This window comes from Papio anubis, chromosome 7, assembly GCF_008728515.1.
Source record: "Papio anubis isolate 15944 chromosome 7, Panubis1.0, whole genome shotgun sequence".
In the NCBI taxonomy this organism is placed as follows: Eukaryota; Metazoa; Chordata; class Mammalia; order Primates; family Cercopithecidae; genus Papio; species Papio anubis.
The window spans coordinates 148477851-148499886 of record NC_044982.1 but is presented as its reverse complement, the minus strand read 5'-3'; the positions used below and the strand labels follow the sequence as shown (position 1 = coordinate 148499886).

Here is a 22036-nt window from a genome sequence, read left to right as displayed (position 1 = left end):
TAGCAACCTCAGCAGATGATTTTTTTCTTTCCTTATTAAGTAGAGAACTTAGAGAAAACACTTTAGGGCTGCTCTCTGGTATATCCAAATTGCCAACATCATTACTCTTGCATCATTACATTACAACATCATTACTGTGGGGCCATTAGTAAATAAAGTGAGAGTTACTTGAACACAAGCGCTGCAATACCATGACAGTCAATCTGATGACCGAGATGGCTACTTAGTGACTGATACGAAGGAGTCACAGAAAGGATGGAGTGGGATGGCTCAAGATTTCATCATGCTACTCAGCACAGTATGCATTTTTAAACTTATGAATTGGCCAGGCGTGGTGGTTCATGCCCGTAATCCCAGCACTTTGGGAGACCGAGGTAGACGGATCACCTGAGGTCCGAAGTTCAAGACCAGCCTGGCTAACATGGTGAAACTCCGTCTCTACTAAAAACACAAAATTAGCAGGGCGTGGTGGTGCACACCTGCAGTCCTAGCTACTTGGGAGGCCGAGGCAGGAGGATTGCTTGAACCTGGGAGGTGGAGATTGCAGTGAGCTGAGACTGCGCCACTGCACTGCAGCCTGGGCAACAGAATGAGACTGTCTCAATCAGTCAATCAATCAATAAAATAAAACTTATGAATTGTTTATTTCTGGGATTTTCCATTAAATTTTTTTTGAACTACAGTTGACCTCAGGTAACTGAAACTATGGAAGACAAAACCTCAGATAAGGTGGGACTACTGTAACCCTTTTAGACACAGTGCCCAAACTTAATAAAATTGTGGCCTACAAAATACCATTTCTCCACAATGAAGAGCTTGGAGTTCTTGGAGTCAGACCCCTTCAAATCACTGGGAGATGGCAAGAGAGCTTCCTCCTCATAAACCTCCACCAACGGTGCAGGGGAGCCCCAGGCATGGAAGGGGCTCCCACGACAAGAGTGTAACAGCAAAAATGATAGCGATATTTTTATTTCCCTCCGAAGGTGAAATCAACAACTTGGGGACTCTTGCTTCAACCCTGGACTTACTAATTCACTATGCAGACCACCCTGAGGGTCAAGTAGCTACTACAGGAAGCACTGCTGTGGGGGACGCCAAGCGGAAGAGCAGCAAGCTCTCTCTTGTAAGCTAAACTGACTTGAAGGCTTCTTAATCTCTGTGACTGTTTCTCTCTGTCACCTCTGAGGCACGGGCAATCTTTTCAACTGCTGCGCCTGGTTTCAGCAGAACTGTTAAGGAATGAAGAGGTGACTAAAGATGATGCCCTTTTGATCAGACCACTGGGGAGTGGGGGGGCCTCCCCAGAGGCCCAGCACTGTGAGAACAGATAAAAGACTCCCCACAAGGGAGCTGAACACCTGGGAAAAACAGCTAGGGCAATGAGCTCAGGTATCTCCCTAAAAAGAGAGTTCCTCTTCATGCCAGTTTGGAAAGATCGGGGCTTGAGTATAGTAAGGTCCTTTTACATGAGATGAAAGTGCTCAAAGAGCAGACATTCTCTAACCCATGCCATACATTTATATCCTCAGTATATCACAGTGGTTTATATTTATAACAGCAGCTCCAGCTGGGCTCAGTGGCTCATGCCTGTAATCCCAATACTTTAGGAGGCTGAGATGGGAGGATCGCTTGAGGCCAAGAGTTGGAGACGAGCCTAGGCAACATAGGGAGACCTTATCTCTACAAAAATTTAAAAAAATAGCTGGGCATAATGGTGCACACCTATAGTCCTAGCTACTTGGTAGGCTGAGGTGGGAGGATCACTTGAGCCTAGGAGTTTGAGATTGCAGTGAGCTATGATCATGCCAGCCTGCGCTCCAGCCTGCGTGACAGAGCAAGACCCTGTTTCTGTAAAAAAGAGAAACAAGCAAAACAGCCTTATGTCATAAAAGATTAAAGTATATTCTGTAAAATCTAATAATGTAGGAAAATGCACAGGACATTTAAGAAAAATATTCATTAATAAAACATTATATATTACAAAATGGTATCTGAAGAACTCATATCCAATTATCTGCTAAAATTCAACTATCCAGAATGTCATTCTCTAAGGGTTCTGGATAGCTAGGTTTTTAACATATCACTACATAACTACACTCAATGTGCGAACTGACCTATAGTCAACCGAACCACAATTCTCTTTGAGAACACATTTTAGAGCAAAGAGCTGCAGTGAGGGAATCTGTCAAAGATGGTAAATGAATATTCAGTGGCCTATGCACATGGGAAGAGGCACGCATTGTTTCAACTGGTCCAGCAGGAACATTTGCAGTGACACTGTCTGAGGCCAGACAAAATCACAGTTACTCTAAAAAATGTGACTTCTCCATCCTATGGATTTCCTTAAGGTTTGACTCCCTGCTGCTTAGCCTGGTTGACAAGGGATGGTGTGGTTTGGAAATGCTCTCTGGGCTCTCCCCCCAAGGAGAAAATGTTGGCACACGTCCTGAGAATGCTGCTAAGGGTCCCAGAGAAGACAGTAGCACTGACCTTATTGATTTCATGTGGGACATGCGAACTTGTCTCCTTGAGCCTCGAGATTGAGCTGTGACACAGCCCACCTATCACAGCCATCAGTGTATTGAAGTTCTGTAGTTGGTGGAGCTTCTGTGACACAGAAGACAGATGACAGCAGAGTCACTGTACATGTCAGTTACATGGGGAGCTGCCTCTTATCTCTGTGCCATGAGTCTCCCTTACACTGGCTGAAGACTAGTTATGAGGCATTGCAATTCCCTGTCCATGTCTCCCCTTCTTCTTAATTCGGACTGGTGGATTCCAAATCTGGGAGGTGTTACATCTCTCTCCTTTTGTTGTAGCTGATCTGTGGACCACCTTCTAGATCAGTGCTTTCTTAGAATCACCTAAAGTATTGGTTTAACACAATGGTTTCTGGACCAAACCCAGACATTCTGATTACCTGGATCTGGGGTTAGGCTTGGAGATCTGTACTTTTAATATGCCTTTAGTTAATATCAGAGCAGGTGATCCAAGGTCAGGGCTGTTGACTTTGAGAAACACTGATCTAGACCATCCAGAGTTGGAGAAAGATATTATTAAGTACAATCTTTTATTTATTCCAAATTTACCAGACTTTTATTTTTGAGGGTAACGACTTTGTCTTATTTTCCCATGCAATGCCAGTGCCTATGTAGGACAGTAACTGGGACAGAGAAGCTAGAATCTCTGGGGAACTTCAAATATGGGTTCATAGTACCTGTTTTCCTCTTATAAAATGCCCCCTCAAACATTAAATGCAGCCATTCAGCACGGCATGGGCTCAAAGACCTAAGAATTCAGGCTGGTCCAGCTCCAGTAAATCTTAGAACTGCCCTTTCCTTTGCCATGTGGGCCAGACTCGGGAAAATAACGTAGGCTGGTAAGCATCTTTCGAAAAATGTTAAAGATCTAAACAGATCCCAAACTGGATCCTGACCCCTGATATGGCCTCTATGGCCCCCTCCCCTCCACACTGTCCTTGTATGGAAGAATAGACAAATCACCAGATCTAGATGGGGTTGAAGGCACACAAACCTCCCCACCCCCCACCATGGTTCAGGAGGGAAAAAAACAGCTCTAATAGGCTAAGCTGGAGGAAAAGGGGATAGAAGGTGTACCTGTACCTCATAGCCCAAGCCGAAAGTCTCAAACCAGTTATTCACCTGAGCCACCTGGATGAACTTGATGAAGACTTCTGCTCGGAGCTGCGGGGTGGGGCGGCTGAGAACCATCAGTTGTACCCACTGGGAGATACCGTTGCACAGAGCAATAGATCTCTCCATGGTGGGGTTTTCCTTCACACAGCTATTTACAAGGTAATTCTGATAATCAGAGAACTGCAGGAAAAGAAAAAAAAAAAAAAAAAAACAACAACTATCAGTACTGTACTCTGGTATTCCAGAAGATTTAAGGGACAAGTCAGGTCTGCTCAGTTGATGGCTGGGAACTGCCATGGAACAGAGGAGCTCCTGGCCCTTTTTTACTGCATCTTGGCCACCTGCCAACAAGCATGGTGGGAGGAAAATCTTTCTTATTCTACCCACAGCGTGATCTCTGTATCGAAAGTTATTAGGAATAAGTGGATGTGTAGACACATTAGTTAATCCAAATACTGTATTTCATTAGATATTGTTACCGACTGTTCTAAATTCTAAAGAATACAGTACAGAATAAAGATCAGTATTGCTGCAAAGGTGAAGGGAATAAAAGGTAATTCCCCTGACAAAAACAAATCTCTCTTTCCCCAGCTGTTTTCTTACCTTAAAAATGTGATCGTAAAATCTGCCCTATCTAGGACATAGAATTGTTATGAAGATCAAAGAAGATAATGTGTGAAAGCTTTAACTTTTTAAAGTGCTACATATATGTAAGGTTGTGCTAGTGGAGTAGTTATGAATCTCATGCTAATACAAGCCTGTTTGTATTTCCTTCTCACCAACTTGAGCAGAGGCAAATGGAGTACCTAAAACGTGGTTAGCTATATGTTCGCTGACCATGGTTTCCCAACTTGACAATAGCATTGACTATAGTTGGCAATGAAACAGCATGTGTAAAACTGGAAATGTCCCTGAAGATCTAGTCTAAGTGATGTTTGTAGCTGTTGTGTCCCTGTCACAAAGAATCCCTCTGCTCAAATTGTATAACCAAGAGGGAGGCACAGTCTGTTTTGTTCTTCTTCAACATTCCTATGGAAGTCTTTGGTGCTTTTCCCCAATTACTTCCAACTCTTCCCTTTGAAAGAAGGTGTGACCATATGACATAGTTCAGCCAGCAGAACGTTGAGTGGAAGCGATGTAACTTTGGAGGGAAAGATGTAAGAGCCAGTGAATGGTCTGCCTTGTTGCCTTCCCACTGCTGCAGAGATCTTGGAAATTCCTGGCAAGATGAAGCCTCCATCATCTGGGTTCCTGGGGAACTCTGATCAGCCTCTGCTGACCCATGTTAGACATGCAGTGTGAGTGAAAAATAAACTTTTGCTAAGACATTGAGATTGTGCAGGAGGTGGGGGGGGGGGGGGGGGGGGTTGTTACTACAGTACACCTTAGTTCTGCCTAAGTAGTAAATATATAGATGAGAAGAAGTCACAACCCAAATAAAATAGTTGCAAATGAACTGAGCCCCATTTTACTGTGCTACAGCTGCTGATGGGTGGAAAGCCTATGAGTAGGACCAAAATAGCTCCTTAAGAGAGATACATAAAGCAAACATCTTACTGGTTCTAAAAGAAAGTAGCTACAACTTATTGAATACATATATTTGGAAAATACTCATTCAATTAATATAGTCCAGTGGATACATTTAATATACCCCTCCCACTATAAATGTAACATTAAATCCACTTTTTTAAAAAAAATTATCCCAGTAACATCCTCACTACCCCTAAAGTTTTATAATAAACAGAAGATATCAAATGCCTTTCAATTCACAGCAGAGATAAACTGCCCTCCAACCTCACGTTGGAGAGAAAACTTGTGTTTGGTAAAACTGTTCAGCACTGTACAGGAAAAACAAAAAATCCCTGAAATAGTCTTCTCTGAAAGGACCGTGCCAGTCAAAAGAAATGAAGGTTGAAACGGATGTTTTTACTTGCAAATAGAACACTGCTGAACCCCTGGGGACACGGGCTGGGATTCCTTGTTCTGCACTGATTGTTCACTTCTGCCTCCACTGATGTGAGCCCTGGCATCAAGCAGCCATCCTGCAGGCCTGACCAAGCAGCCTGCCAGTCTGACCCCTGCAGAGCTCAGATTTCCTGTGTGATAAATGGCTTTTTTCAGTTGCTCTCAGCTCTGACTGCTGTCCTTCCCCCTGACAGGGGAGGCACTGCCAAACGGGAACTCCTCAGGCAGAGCCTTTCAATTTGGGTCTGGGGTACTGAGAAAGGGCTGCAGAGAATGGAGTGTTAATGCTTGGAGAAGTTATTTCCAAATGGAAGCTGGGAGCTTCCTGACTGACTGGCCAAACAGCTGTGTGAAAACAGAAGGGATGTCAACATTATGAATGAAAATGTAAACTCTCCTTTGTAACCTGGTCTGCAGGTCTCCTTCCAGACACAACTGAGCTCAATAAATTGGTGGTGACCGACCGAGAGAGGCATGTAGTCCTAGCCTCAGCTCTGACTGTAATCAGCTGTGTCGACCTTGTTCAGGTCAGCCCTCTGGGCCTCCATTCCCTCACCAGAATACCAGTCATTTTAATAAATGGACCCAGCAACTAGGTGGTCTCTATTTTTAGCACGAAGGTGAAGACTGTACCTGTTGGTAGAGTTAGGGGCTAAGTGGAATAAGAGTGTCATTTCTCAGGAAAGCATATTGGCCAGTGAGGGTCTGTTGGCATCTGACACATTGACAAGTTCTCTTATACAGAACTAACGTTCTTTGGGATCACATATGGAGTTTCAAGGATTGCAGTGAGGACAGGATGCACCTGTGTGCTCTTTCTGTTCCTGATGATCAACTGAAATCTCTCTTCCTTTGACTCTGCTTAGTTGCCCCAATCGAAAGGTTAGGGGGTCAGCACAGCTTAGCTTCTAGAATCACAGTGACTTCTGGGCCAGCACCACTTCAAGGATTTAGGTATGTTCTGGGCTAGGCCAGTAGAATCTATTTTGGGATTTCTCAGAGCCATTCAAAGCTTACCCCAGAATGAATTCAAACTCTAAGAGGACATATCCTTTCCCCACCCCCCTGCGCTCCCCCACCCTTTTTTTGAGGAAGATTAAAAAAAGAGTTATTGAAGCCTAATGATTATCAGGGGTGTGAGAGGAGGGGAGGGGGAAGAGAGGGAGAGAGGGAGAGAGAGGGAGAGAGAGGGAGAGGGAGAGAGAGGGAGAGAGAGGGAGAGAGAGTGTGTGTGTATATGTGTGATGTGTGCCCACAGTATGGTAACTTGAGTGAGTGGTGGGATGGTATCGGTGGGGGCATGGAAGAAGGGAGATGGGAGAAGCACAGGAGTCACAACCAAAGGAATTCAGATGGTACTGATTTTTCCAGACTCTATGATATCTGGCAGGAAAGCCCGCCACTACTGAGGGGGCCTCTAAGGTTATGAAGTGGATGGGCTGTTGAATTCTCATTTTATTTTCAGAAATACCCCAGGGAAGATTTTTCTCCCGCCCCTTGGGTACATACTGATATCCTTCGGAAGGACTTGAACTCCAGGTAGGTGAGGTGCTCGGATAGCTCTTCCGGTTCCAGATGGTCAAAGAGCAGGGAGACTTTCCGTTTCTTGCTGGTATTTGATTTTATCCTTTGAGTAAGTTTCCTGGACCAGTCACGGGCATTGCTTTTGTGGGTAAATGTGAAAGGGAGAAGACAGGGCAAAAGAATAAATCGTTTTTTGCAAGTAAATCCGTTAACATTTTTCACAAGAATATACAAAACACCATTCGCTAACTTTCCTTGGCCAGAACAGTACATTCACAGAGTTTCTCCAAATCAGTTTTTTTCCATGGCAGCAACCAAAACCACTTGCTGGTTTTCAGTGAGCCTTTTAACTGTGCAGCTGGGTACAGGATAAATGAGTTTACTTTAAGGCAGTGGGAAGGAGAGTCTCAAGTATCGGTCAGTTTCCTTGCCTTTGGTCCTGGCCCCGTTGTGTATCCTGTGGTATGTGTGCTCCCTCCATTCCACTTGTGTGTTCCTTCAATCTCATGTGAATGACAGGGACTCTCTATCTGGTTGGAAATCCCAAGGTAGTGAGACAGTTTTCATGCCAGGAAGAGCTCAAAGAACCACAGCGAGAAGATGTCATAAAGGGAGGGAATCACGTGTAGAAACATGTGGTCACTCTTGGCAGAGTTGTGTCATTCTCCTCAAATGTCCTCAGCTACTGAAATGATCAAGGAAGCCTAGCTGACCCTAGAGTGCTCCCTGCCCCCATTATTTTCTTGTAATCAACCCATGCATTTCTTATTCAGTTTCCTTCACTAAACAAGCAAAGGGAAGTGGCCCCATTTTGAAAGACAGCAGGTTGCCTGTCTTTTCCAAACTGCGATTCCTGGGAACCTTGTCTCTTGATAAAAGGGTTCTGTAGTTAGTGAGCTTGGGAAGTGCTATAAATTTTGTAGCCTCTTTGACCAGTGAGCATATTACACACGCTGAAAAGCACTGCAAAAGGAAAGTTCATAACTCATTATTCCTCAATTATATCTGGCCAAGTAATATCCCACAGACTAATAATTCCTACAGAATATACTGTGGAAAATTTTGCTCAAGAAAAGTCAGCTAGGAAATATTGGGACAGGGAGACCTGGGGTTGAGAATTGCCCTGGGCTCTAATTTCATCTTTAAAATGAAGAAACTATTGAATAATCTCTTATCTTTCAAGTTGTGTAATTTTAAGCAGAGAAGTACAGAGAATCCAAACTGATAAACGGACTTATTTGGGGCTCTGAAATATAATCTTGAAATCATTTCTATGTGGCTATCGTGCATCACGGACAGGGTCTCAGAGGCTAGCTGATGCTCTGTCACTAGCTTAACTAGCTGGACCCCGGAGGAGTCACATTCTTGCTGAGCCTCAATTTCCCAGTCAGAAAAATCAGGATGTTGGATGAAATGATCTCTAGAATATATTATCAGTCCTAGAAGTCTATTTCTTAGGGATTTGTACTATTTCAAAATAAAGCAGCCTCACTGTGAAAACCTTGGCATACAGTGCATACATTCCCCTCCCCCTAATTAGGAAAGGCACTCATTTTCCCAGAAGGGGGTCAGTCTTATAAATAAGAATTGCAAGGAATAATTTAAAACATTCCTGGGATCCCATCCGGCTCTGGAAGTCTGAAGCATCTTTCATAGACATCCATACATGTCAGAAGCCCTCTCCTGAACGCATTTTTTTTTAGCAGTCCTGTCCCTATTTACAAGTTCAGGGGTGCCTCCTGCATGAAGTGTGAGTTCAGTCATTTGCACTTTCAGTTTCTCATGATCTGGATTAATTTTAGTCAATATCTTGCTACCTAATTTCTTTTTGACTGGAACTTATTTTTTCTGCTCTTGGATATAAGTCACCTAGTGCTTTATCACCGTGCAGCTTCTCTGCTTTTCTGTTAAATGCCAAGCCTTCACTTTGGTGAGGCAATTTGAACCTGCCTATGTGAGGGGCTTCTCAGAGTGGCGAAAGAGAGCAGCAGTCACCGCTGGGGGTCAGAAGCCTAGCAAGCAACTGGGATTATATTACAGGAAGGAGGTGGTTTCGAAAGATGAGTCAAGACCCTGACACTCACATTTGAGTTGTGTCAATCAGGCGGCAGTGTAACTCCTCACCCTTAGCTTTCACCAGTTCCTGAAACTCCTCCATAGTGTCTGTCAAGCTGGCATCCATTTTAAACATGACCCAGAATTCTGTTATCCAATACCTACAAGAAGGGGGTTAAAAAACACAATCCAAAACTGATACCTAGGGCTCACAATGTGTTGGGTTCACAAAGGAATCTACTGCCACAAAGAGAACTCAGAAAAAGGCAAAGTCTGATTCATCTACTAGTATACTGAAGGAGCTGGGGTGGGAGCAGGGAAGGAAGAAACCTATTCATTGAAAACCTTCTGTCCCTCCACACAAATGCTGTGGTAGGGTAAGGCATATCACAATCAAAGGAGCCATGACAAAGATTCAGGCGCAATCATGTGGGTCAGAGATAATTACAAAGGACAGAACTACAGATAAACCAAATGTCCCAAATGAGGCAATCTATTCACAGGTTATGCTTTATCATATTCGAATATTACATGGCTATTAAAAAGAATGTTTACAAAAAGTCTTTAATGACTAGAGAAGATTCTCATGCTATAAAGTTAAGTGAAAACTAGAGGATATAAAGCCGTATATATATTTTCTTTTTTTTTTTTTTTTTTTTTTGAGACTGAGTCTGGCTCTGTCGCCCAGGCTGGAGTGCGGTGGCCGGATCTCAGCTCACTGCAAGCTCTGCCTCCCGGGTTCACGCCATTCTCCTGCCTCAGCCTCCCGAGTAGCTGGGACTACAGGCGCCCGCCACTTCGCCCGGCTAGTTTTTTGTATTTTTTAGTAGAGACGGGGTTTCACCTTGTTAGCCAGGATGGTCTCGATCTCCTGACCTCGTGATCCGCTCGTCTCGGCCTCCCAAAGTGCTGGGATTACAGGCTTGAGCCACCGCGCCCGGCCTATATATTTTCATCTCAAAAAATGGGCATGAAAACAAGACAAAGGAAATATACCAAAATAGGTAACTGGATATGAGTGATCATTATTATAGTTACATTCTTTTCTACATTTTAAAAAATGTTCTATAATAAGCTATATTACTTGTATAATTAAGAATAAAAGTAAAGAAAATAACAGACCTTTAATTATTTCTCTGTTCCCTCCTTGATGTCATTTGATACCAAAGACTGAAAAAAGGTTGGTATAAAATAATTAAGCTCAGGTACATCAGAGAAAATTCACTGTTATGAAGGACCACTCTTTTCCGTCTGTCCAAAGGTGTTCTATAGAGTCAGGAGAGGCAGGGAAAGTCCCTTGCTTCACCTTTCATTTCACCTTGCTCCACAAAATCTTGAAATACATAAAAAACATTACCTTACAAAATAGCAGATCTTCAGGCAAAGTCCTGGTGAATTCTTTGCCAAAGCATCCTTATAGGTAGGGCTGTGGTTAAGGGAAATGGAGGCCTCTGTTACAGAAATCAAATGACTTTCCATCTTTGGAAGTATTTGCTGAAACTACCTTCCAAAATATTTTTTCTAAAAAATGAAAATGTGATGCTTTATCTTTCTGGCCAAAGGATAAAAACCAACTTGATGTGTCCAGCTGTATACATATTATCGCCTAGAAAGGCGATTATGGTAATTTTCTCTCCAGCCCATGTCAACCTGGCTTACGGAAGGAGGCAGCAGCACCGCAGAACTGAGAAATGAATCGTGTAAAGAGGTCCCAGGACAGGTAACTTATAAGAAGTGAAGAAGGGGCAAATGACTCCTTGCCTGTGCTCAAAAAGCAGCCCCTATGAAGGACAAATGAAGCAGGAAAAAAGAAAAAACAGCAGCCCCATTTATCTTTTAAAATGTTTCTTTTAACTGATACACATGTATGCAGTGAATTCGAAGAGGAAGAAAGACATATTCAGATATGTCATGATAATGAAGAACAATACTATGAAAGTTACAATATATACACCTAGAGGATGTCAGTAGACTGACCTCATAGATTGTAACAGCAAGTCGGACAAACCGTGTGAAGAATCTGAAACAAAACTGGAGATCACCTTAAGGATCCTTTGCATTCTGAGCATTCTAAGAATATGAAAGAATAGCAAGATCTCATCAAGTTCACATATCTTTAAAGATAAATGGAAGAAAATATTCATTTATTTTAAGAGTCAAAGAAATGAGAACTCCAATGCCGTGATGAGCCTGAGTAGGTCCTGCCATTTCCCATCAACAGACTGAGGCATCAGGCTGTGTGGGCTGTGTGCCCGTCAAGGCCATGCCTTGTTTTCCTTCTAAAAACTGCATAATGACTACAATACAGGGTTCAGTGAATTCCAGCTGGGCCCATGAGGGGAATCCAGTGAACAACCCAGCAAAAATTTTAATGAACTGGGACAGGACTGGTCTTCCTTCTGTGGGTGTACGCATTTTAACGTTTGGAAAATTTAGAGTTAAATAAAAGTAAAAGAGAATGAAAATCGTAGTACTGATCTTTTTGGTTAGGAAGGAAATCTGTGCATTTTGAAATTATATATGCTTGTAATGTTTAAAAGCATATTAGAATGATAGCCTTGAAACTTCAATTTGCAATATATAATTAAGTTCTTTAGACTTGTGGTTTTAAATGGAAACCTTATTAAGTTTATGCATAGCTTTGGAACATCTAAGATAATGATAGCTTTACTGTTTATAAATTTAATCTATTAGAGTTTATAAAAAGACTATTTAGAATTCAGGGAGGTATCTGAAGCACTTAAAAATTATCTAAGATATAAAATGCAGAACGGTAGTTTAAAACCATTGGAAATATTTAATTAACATTATTGAAATTAACGAAACATTTTTCAAAGTCCCTTAAAAATGCTTGCTGAAACATGCTAGACTTATAGAAACAGTAAGATTTGCAAGCTAAACTTGAAACCCTAAACAAGAACTATGGTTATACAATTTGTAATTTTAATAAAATGACTTCTAGTTTTAAAAATTACATTTTAATACATGTACTGCCTATAAAATCTGCCCTTTAGATCACAGCAGCAAAACAAAACCCCACAAAACCCTACATAACAACAAAGCTAATTGACATAAAAATAAGCACAGGGAACTGGCAGACTTCATGATGTAGAAAGTTTTATGACTGCCTTTCTTTGGGTGGGAAGGTAGAAGTGAGAATGAGATGGCTTTATGTTTCTTTATGCCACATCACTAGGAAAATGCATCACTTCAATGCAAAGAGATTCGGGCATAAGGCACATAGATAAATACCTCTCGGATTCTATATTTTTATCGTTTGTTCTACTTGTTGAAATTTTTATTCTTCCATTTTAAAGGGGAAGGCACAAAAACCACACTTCTGTTTTAAAGCTAAGTAGATACATTAAATTGACATGGTGACTTTTACCGTGTCATTCACCTTCTCCCAGTGGCTCCTTATCCTTTCCTTCAAAACTGTATTCTGACAGTGCACATTGGCTGCACGTTGGCTACACTGTGGTGCAGCATCAATGCTGTAAATCCAGTCAGTCTACATGTGAGTGCTGAGCCTGGGCACCATTCAGAATGCCATTCAGAGGTCCTTAGAGCCCCTATGCCATGGCAAAGGCTGCCCACCACGGGAGCAGGGCACCCTCTTTCTCACTTCATTCAGGAGCTGAAACAAACACCAGCACATGCAGGCTAAACAGTAAGCGGCTCAGGCACCTGCTGATCTTGGTCAACTTCAATGTTTGCTGGAACCCTCAGACCCCAGACCTTTTTCTTCTTTTCATAGCTAGTACTATGGCTATAAAGTGCCAGTACAGTTCTGACTGTACTTTTCAGGCATCCAAACTATTCAAAGCATGTTTTCAAATTTATCCCTCTCTTCTTTTAACAACGGAAATCAGGAGACCATCTGAGCTTATTTAACTAAAAATTATATTACTTCCAGGTCAGAGAACAGGGAAACTAAGCGTAAAGAAAGAAAATAATTTTGCCTTCAATGTTTAACCTGGCTTTCATTACAGGAGTATTATTTCATACTCTCAGAATCCCTTCCCCTACCCCAGGTTACACCTTTATCACATGTAAAAGTTCTTGTAAATATAAAAAGTATCCCAATGTTTGCACCCATAGTAATGCAACATTTATAGTGTCCTACCATGAAATAGCCACTAAACTAAGTTCTGCATACAAGATAAATAAGCCTTGCTCCCTGTCCTTGAAAAACAGAGTCTAGCAGGGGAGATGACACACAAATAGGTAAGTTACAGTGTATGTACTTCTAAAATACAAAAGTATATTTATATCTTGCTTAGTTTGTAATTCAATCAACTTTTCAGTACCCTTGCAATCTTTTATATTATTAACCAAATTGAAATCACAGCAGCTAGACACAAAGGTTCTGCAGTTTACTTGAAACGGTCATCTACAAAGACCAGAGGACACAGGCATTACACTGCAAAACTTACGGACTGAAGTTTAGGGAGACAGATTCATTTAGCTAACAGAATAAATACACTTCCCACTCCCTGCGGGTTTTCCAGCGCAGACTACATCCAGGCCAGAGAGAGGAGAAATACACTTTGACTTAAGCAATACAAAATGAAAATCAAAGGAATTAAACAGATTTTCAATCAAGAATACTACTTTAAAACACTAGAAGTATTTTTAAAAGGGGAGAAGGGCTGGAAAAGTCAGGAAAAGCTTCCCAGAAGGGTACTGAAAGAGCTTGCTAAAAAAAAGAGGGTAGAGAGGCTTTGAAGGCACGGGAATTATAAAAGGCCCCATTACAGCCAGTATGTTGAGAAGTTCAGTGAGGAAGGGACAGGGTTTCTCAGAGAGCTACGGAATGAAGCAGGAAAAACTCGCTGGGGACAGACTGATGAGGCCCTTTTCCTGGCAAGCTAAGGAGCTGACATTAACTCCGTAGTCTGCAGAGGCTCAGAAGCAGTGGCCTGCCCAATTTGCTTTGTAGGAAAGAATTTCAAGGGTAGCTACCATGAGGCGGGATAGGCGGACCATGTAGATACAAAGACTGGTATGGGACAGTGGTCCGGGAGAGGGACTGCGGAGACATGAACTAAGGCATGGTATAGGAATGGAGAGCAGAGACCAGGTAAGTCATTTCTGAAGTCAAAGGCCAGGATCAGGTGACAGACTGTAGGAGGTGAAAGCAGGGGAAAAATCAAGAGTGCTTCTGATGTTACTGGTTTAGGCAAGAATAGATACTAACACTATTAACTGAAATTGACCATGACAATACACTCGTGCTGCATAACATTTTGGTCCATGATGGACCACATATGTGACAGTGGTCCCATGAGATTAAAATGAAGCTGAAAAATTCCTGTTGCCTCGTCATGTCTTCATAATCCTGACGCAATATAGGCCTAGGCTACTGTATTTGTGTCTTAGATTTTGACAACAAACTTTAAAAAGTAAATAAACATTAAACATTTTTAAAACGAAAAAGCTGATAGAATATAAAGAAAATATTTTTGCACAGCTGTAGAGTGTGTAGAGTCAGTTTTTAAAATTAAGTTTATAAAGTCACAGTAAGCTAGATTATTACTGAAGAAAAGTATTTTTTATCAATTTAGTATAGCCTAAGTATATAGTGTTTATAAAATCTACAGTTGTGTACAGTAATGTCCTAGGCCTTCACATTCCCTCACCACTCACCCCTGACTACCCAGAGCAACTTCCAGTCCTGCAGGCTCCATTCATGGTAAGTGCCCCCCATACATACCATTTTTTAATCTTTTATACCATATTTTTACTGTGCTTTTTCTATGTTTAGATACATAAATACTTACCATCGTGCGACAACCACCTATAGTATGCAGTACAGTAACCTGCTGTACAGGTTTGTAGCCCAGGAGCAACAGGCTGTACCATCTAGCCTAGAAGTGTAGCAGGCTACGCCATCTAGGTTTGTGTAAGTACACCCTATGGTGTTCACACAATGACAAAGTTGCCCAATGATGTATTTCTCAGAATGCGGCCTAGTTAGGCAAAACAAGGCTGTACCGGTGTCAAAGGAGAATTAATGAGGTAGTGGCTGTGGGTGGGGACAGTGAGCTAATGAATATATTAAAGTCTTAAGTGTTAGCAGGACAAACTGGTATAAACCTAAGAAAAATGGTTTAGGTTAGATGGCTGGGCGCAGTGGCTCATGCCTGTAATCCCAGCACTTTGGGAGGCTGAGGTGGGAGGATGACTTGATGCCAGGAGTTTGAGACCAGAACAGGCAATAGAGTGAGACCCCTCTGCCCGCACCAATTTCCAAAAAAAAAAAAAAAGGAAAGGTTTAAGTTAGAGAAATGCAGACTTAAAAGTCACCATCAGCACAGAAGAATGGTGGAAACTGTGGTAGAAATTCTGGTGAGAAATCACCCACAGAAAGGAAGCTGAGTGAAAGGAAAACCAGGACATTATACCTCCATGTAAGCAGAGCTCAAAGAAGCCTCTAGGTGAAAAGCTGGAGAAGGCACAACCCAAGAGGTGGGAAAGCCAGGAGGGTGCAGTTCCAGGAGCCTGGAGGGACAGCTGGGAGGAGAACGGGGTTGTCAGTCATGCCCAATGCTTCTGGGGGTCAATGGAAACAAGGATGAGAAAAAGCCATTGGGCTTTGCAGTTAGGAGGTTACTGGTGACATCAGAGGAAAGTTCAAATACCGGGGGCCAACTTAACACAGTTACGAAGTGAGGAGGACTAAAGAGATTGGAGATAGTGAGTGTAGACTATTTTAAGACGCTTTCACATCAAATTTTTAACCCTAACAATGAAATGAAGGGGACGTAGCGTTAAGAGCTGATTTTTAGATGAGGAGACTTGAATGTGTTTTAGGCTAAGGGGCAGGTGCCATTGAAGAGGTAGAGTTTGAAAGTATAGGAGAGGCGATAGCTGGTGGAGTAAGATTCTATAAGAACCATGAGGGACCATGGGAAGGGGAGACGGGGATCTGCCCCACTGTGTAGGCACCCAGTAGTGCACTAAGGGCAGGAACCCCAAGGTACAATGTCTTTTTTTTTGAGACAGAGCCTCACTTCATTGCCCAGGCTGGAGTGCAGTGGTGCAATCTCAGCTCACTGCAACCTCCACTTCCCAGGTTCAAGTGATTCTCCTGCCTCAGCCTCATGAATAGCTGGAATTACAGGCATGTGTCACCACACCCGGCTAATTTTCATATTTTTAGCAGAGATGGGGTTTCACCATGTTGGCCAGGCTGGTCTCGAACTCCTGACCTCAAGTGATCTGCCCGCTTTGGCCTCCCAAAGTGCTGCGATTACAGGTGAGTTACTGTGCCCAGCCACCCCAGGTACAATTTAGTCCCTAGGCCAACAAACAAGTTTTTAGGGAGGAGTATTTAATCACTGATATTGTTTATAATCACTGGTACATGAAGTTAATAAAAAGTAGACATTGAGTTGGTTTCACGACGGTTTAAAATTCTCTGCAGAAGAGGCACCCACTTATGACCTGCACCTCTTATTTATGTGCACTTCTCCCAATGCTCCCCCACTTTGTGTGCTACTGAAGAATACCTCCTTTGAGATGAGAGGTAGAGTCATGAATAGGCATAGAGAAGGGATTCAGTCCTGATGGTTTTTATCTTTTCTGTGTGCTGTAAGATGAAGCGTGGGGAGTTAGGAGAGTGAGAAAGTGTTAGAGCAGCTACAAGTCATGACACAGTACCAAGGACCTGAGCCTTGGGTGCTAAACGGTCTCACTCCGCCTACAACTCTTCTTCTGTGGGGGCTGCTGCTTACAGTGTCATCAGCGAGAAGGAGAAAGCAGGAGCCTTCTCCACCCTACTTGATTCATACCCCATAATAAGGTTAAAATCCAGCAGGTTTTTCTTGGCACAGTCAGTCCTCCTGCCTGAAGCAATAAGGCACCAGCAGACCCTCCAGACGCTGTGGCACTGGGAATCTTTCTTCAGAATGTGGAGAAAGTTGAAGTATTGGACAGGAAAGCCAGAAAGAAATTTATCTTTGAGTCATGCTTGCACTTGTGTCAATCTGCACAGGATGAATGTCTATTTTGGACACTCTACAGACACAGTATTTTTTACTATTAAGAGACTGAAGATTGTGCTTGCATATTGATTTCTTTGACCATCCCCCAGAGCAATCAGCATCGACAACATTGCCCCACCCAACAGAGGTTACACGAACACACCACGAACACATGCACCCATACCCCTGAAAGAACGTATGAACCTATTTGCCACTCAGGGTTATTTTAAACCAATAAAAATAAAAGCCTGCTTCGAATTTCAAGCTCTGTTTTGGGCGGATCCCATTTTGGGATTGCCAGCCTCTACGGTAAAGGATATAGGGTGACAACTTTTCGGAGCAGTTCTGCAGAGGAGATGATAATCCGATGCATGGTCAGGACGACTTGCAACAGGTGGTTCCTTCGACACAGGTTTCCATCCGCATCTGAAAATATAAACAGCAGCACCTGCATTAGGCCCTGGAAGGAAATTGGTCACCTGGTAGACACCTGCACACCCTCCGTGACTCAGGTGCAATCCTTCAGGCACAGTGATTTTCTTCCCTTGTCCCTGGCACCGCCCCCCTCTGTTTTTCTCATCCTCCCACTACATTCTCCCCTTGCAGAATGTCCATTGTGATGCTCATTAATTACCCCTTTCCCTCTCCACAGTGGTGAAATCGGGAAAGGGATAAAATCCGCATCAGCACACTTGAGTCTCACTGAAAGCAGAAGCAGATCCAGGTTTTGTGGGGGCCTAAAGTTCATATAACTGGTCGGGGTGGGGGCAGGGAGAGACTTCTCTAAGGTCAAAGTGAGAAAAGTTGGTTTTTAATAGATTGCAGTTAAAATATCTTACCTTTACAAATTTTACAAAAACAAATGACCGTATGAATACACTTCTAGGGTCCTCCCATGGCCTGGGAAGGGACTCATGCAAGTGAGGGGCCCTGAAATATATGCTGCTCCAGTTTTATGGTTAATATGCCTCTGGATGGAAATAAAAGACTATGGGCAAACATTACATTTTAAGATTGCCAGTGGATTACAAGTACTCATGATGATTTGTATTAAAGAACACGGTTAGCCAGGTTTTCCAAATCCCAGCTGGCACCAAATAATCAGATGCATTTATACACTGGCATTGGGTAAAAAGATTCCCCTTGGAGCGGTTTTCAAAATCTTTTCAACATTTATGGCATGAAGTGTTAGGAGCTGTGCTGGTTATTCATTGCCAGGTCGAGTCTTTCACCATGACAGCCCACTCACTTGCCAGCTAGCTTCCAGTTGGGTTAGCCATTGGGAAGCACCAGCAAGACATGGGAGTGGAGGGAAGTCAGGATATTTGTTTTTCATTCTCTCTGCGTTGACACCATTCCCCTGACAGTGACTACATATCTCTTCAATGAATGATCACGCTGGTTGGTCCTCCCTTCATGGCACCAGCTCTCATTGGATCTAATACTATTAATCTCCTTTGACCCACTGGCCCCAAGGGTGGTAATGACTTCTGACTGTTGATAGTTTCTGGGTACATCTCTTAATTCCACTCTCATCTCTGTAAGTAGCCCCTTCATTATAGTGTCTTCATTTATACAGACTGAATTCTGTTCCAGACTGGGAACTTCAGTTATTCAGGGCAAGAGTATCAAATGAAAGAATATACATGAATTTTGTCATCTGTATTACTCGTTAAAATACATGAGATTAAAGGGGTTATCATGTTCATTCTGCTTCAAGGGTACCAAATGGCAAATGAAGGACAGTGCTTTTGGGCTCAGGATTCAGAAGTCTTGGCTCCTCAAATGATGACCTGAAGTCATATCTCTTGAGAAAATATAAGTGGCTGGGCCCAGTGGCTTACGCTTGTAATCCCAGTGCTTTGGGAGGTCAAGGTGGGAGGATCGCTTGAGGTCAGGAGTTTGAGGGTGCAGTGAGCTATGATAACACCACTGCACTCCAGCCTGGGTGACAGAGCGTAAGGCCATCTCAATAATTAAAAAGCGTATATATTAAAATTAAACAACAAAATATATTTACATATATGTAAACTGACAGTGTCTTTCGTCTTCCCATCCCCAAATTCACCATTTCACTGGCACTCTGTTGCCCTTACCCCCCGCCCTCCTCTGTTAGCGTGGAAGGCCAACACTTTACTGTGCTCTAGGTCTCCCCCTTTTTCTCAAGCACATTGATCCTGCATTTGTCCATTTTCTCTCCCACAGCATCAACTTTTCTCTCTGTGGGTTTATTTCCACGGTCATTTAAATATGACTCTGCATCTCCAATTCAAAATCAAATAAAACAAAACAGAACCTTAAACTCTCATCCTCTCTAGCTACCTATTTCTCCATTCCCATTTTTAGCAAAACCTCACTGTTATCAGCTTCTTTTCTCCCATTCACTTTTCAATCATTCCATTTGACTTCTGTGTCCATTATTCCACTAAATCTTTTATTTTCGAAGTTACCAATCAGCTCCACACTGCCAAATCCAATAGTTACTCCTTGGTCCTTATCTCACTTTATGTCTCAGTAGCGTTCAACCCAACACAACCCAAGTTGATGACTCTCTTTCCTGGAACACTTTCTTCTCTTGGCTTCCATAACATCACACTCTCCCAGCCTCTCTCTCAGGCTCTTCTTCTGTCTCCTCTTTTTCTGCTGAGCTTTTAAATGTCAGCATGCTCTGTGGCTGAGTCCTCCTGCTGCTGCTTTTATTTATTGACAGTTTTTAAAATTTAAAACTTCTGAAATTTTAAATTAAAAATAAAACTTTCACTTCTTTATTCTAGATGAATTCATTTAGTCCCTTGGCTAAAATACCATCTATATGCTGATGACTGCCCAACTGGTATCTTCAGCCTTCACTACCCAGTTAGTATGTCTGGCAGCCTACCTGGCAAATCCCATTGAACGTCTAAGTTCAAACTTAACTCATTCAAACAAAATTCCTGACCTCTCCCTCCTCCGAGTTCACTGTTCTTCGCATCTTCCTCATCTCCAGAAACGCCACCACCAACCATCCTCTCAGTTACCCCAACTACAAACCTAGGCATTATCTTTCATTGCTCATGTTCCTTCACATCCGATCCATCAGGAAGTCTTGATTCTACCTCCAATATTTATCTCAAACCTGCTCATTTCTCTCCATCCTTGGCCTCACCCTAGTTGTAGCCACCATGATGCAATGACTTCATTGAACTCCTTGCTTCCGCTCTTGTCCACCTACAATCTATTCCCTATACAGCCGTCAGGACTGAGCTTCTAAAACCCATAAAGCAAGTCGTGTACTTAGTATACACTTCAGTGGATTCCATTCCACTTGGAATAAAACAGACCCCTTCCTGTGGCCAAAAGAGCACTACATGTCCTGGCCTCTTTAAATATCATCCACTTCACTTCATACCACATTACTCCTCTCCACACGTCTAATTATACCTCAAACACTCCCAGCTTATTCCTACCTCAGGCTGTTTGCATTTGGTATTCTCTTCAATGTAGTCTTTCTTCCCTTGAATGATTGATGCCATTTTGGTCTTAGTTTTAATATCACATCCTCAGAGAAGTCTTCTCTGAACTACCTAAGGTATTCCTTACCCTGCCTGAGTTTTCTCATAGCACTTATCATTATCTGAAGTTATCTGCTTAATTTATTTAATTTTTTAGTTTCTAAATCTCCAGTAGAATACAAGCTTCACGAGATGTGGGCCTTGTCCATTTTTCCCACAACTATATTTCCAGGGCCTAGAATGGTACTGACACATGACTCATTCAACATTTCTTGAGTAAATGAGTGAACTGTGTCAAATAGGAAACACCTTAACTTTTTACATATATTTAGAAATTGAGTTTGCTTTTGTCATTACCTATTTCATTCGTGAAATATACACATTTATTTTCTTCTTGGTCACAGTTTGCAAAAGAAATTCAAAGTTACAATTTGGTAAATCATTTTTATAAAGTGTTCATCTAGCTTGGTTATAGTTTTGTAAATCTTTCATTAATTCTTCTAAACTTGTACTCTGTCCAGGTAGGGTTAGTATTACTTTACGTTTTTTGGCCCCACATAATTTCCATAGTAATTATTTCTTGCCACAAAAATTCTGCATAACCACCCACCCCAAAACTCAGTGCCTTAAAGCAGTAATCACTGACTTTTGCTCAAGCTTCTGTGAGTTGGTCAGATTCAGCTAGTGCAGGCTGCGTGCTGCTAAGGGCCCCTGCCTACATGCCTCCCAGCTTCCTTGGGCCAGCAGGCTCGCGGGGGTAGGTTATCTCATGATGATGGCAGAATACTGAAGGGTAAAACTGGAAATACCCAAGGCCTCTGAAGCCTAGGTTTGGAGCTGGCATACTGTGTCTTCTGACCCATTCTGTTGGCCAAAGCAAGTCACACTACTGAATGTAAAGTCATGGGGCAGGAACTTCAAAGTCACATGGAACACATCACTAACACAGAGAAGGTAAAAAGTCAGGGGGCAATAATGCTACCAAACCTACCACAGTTACAAGGGGTGACTTTTCAATGCAGCATTTGACAATACAGTCTTTACAATGTACCCTTCCTCACAGGTAGCAGTGTTCATATTCCTGAACACTATGGTGAAACTACAGTGAAAAGAAGAAACTGTGAAATATACTTGTAGGGTATGCATTAGAATGTTCACATGAACCATGGAACAAAAGCCAGCTTATTCAGTATGGATAGCATCTAAAACTGGCCATCTCAACTTTCCTTTATGGCTGGCTAGCATCTTCCCATGGATGCTCACATATGAGGAAAAGGGACTTAGACGTGTCCTTGTTGAGATCAAAACTAAGTCACCTGTGGAAGGATTCCAGGAACTAAAGGGTTTGCCATGAAGA

At 42.4% G+C, this 22036-nt stretch overlaps 1 protein-coding gene across 8 annotated transcripts in view; it reads right to left on the bottom strand.

The window, feature by feature from the left end:
* The window catches only part of RASGRP1 (RAS guanyl releasing protein 1), a 77190-nt gene that overhangs the window by 21763 nt on the left and 33391 nt on the right, over nucleotides 1-22036 (bottom strand). For 7 of the 8 annotated variants that reach the window (XM_021940406.1, XM_003900751.4, XM_021940407.2 and 4 more), the window contains 6 exons: nucleotides 17509-17614; nucleotides 10558-10620; nucleotides 9230-9361; nucleotides 7131-7284; nucleotides 3663-3836; nucleotides 2491-2607 (listed from right to left, as the gene is read on the bottom strand). In XM_021940406.1, the coding sequence (XP_021796098.1) occupies nucleotides 2491-2607; nucleotides 3663-3836; nucleotides 7131-7284; nucleotides 9230-9361; nucleotides 10558-10620; nucleotides 17509-17614 (746 nt within the window). Of the gene's footprint in view, nucleotides 1-2490; nucleotides 2608-3662; nucleotides 3837-7130; nucleotides 7285-9229; nucleotides 9362-10322; nucleotides 10621-17508; nucleotides 17615-22036 lie in introns of those variants that run through there. The other variant, XM_021940412.2, reaches the window with a different exon arrangement.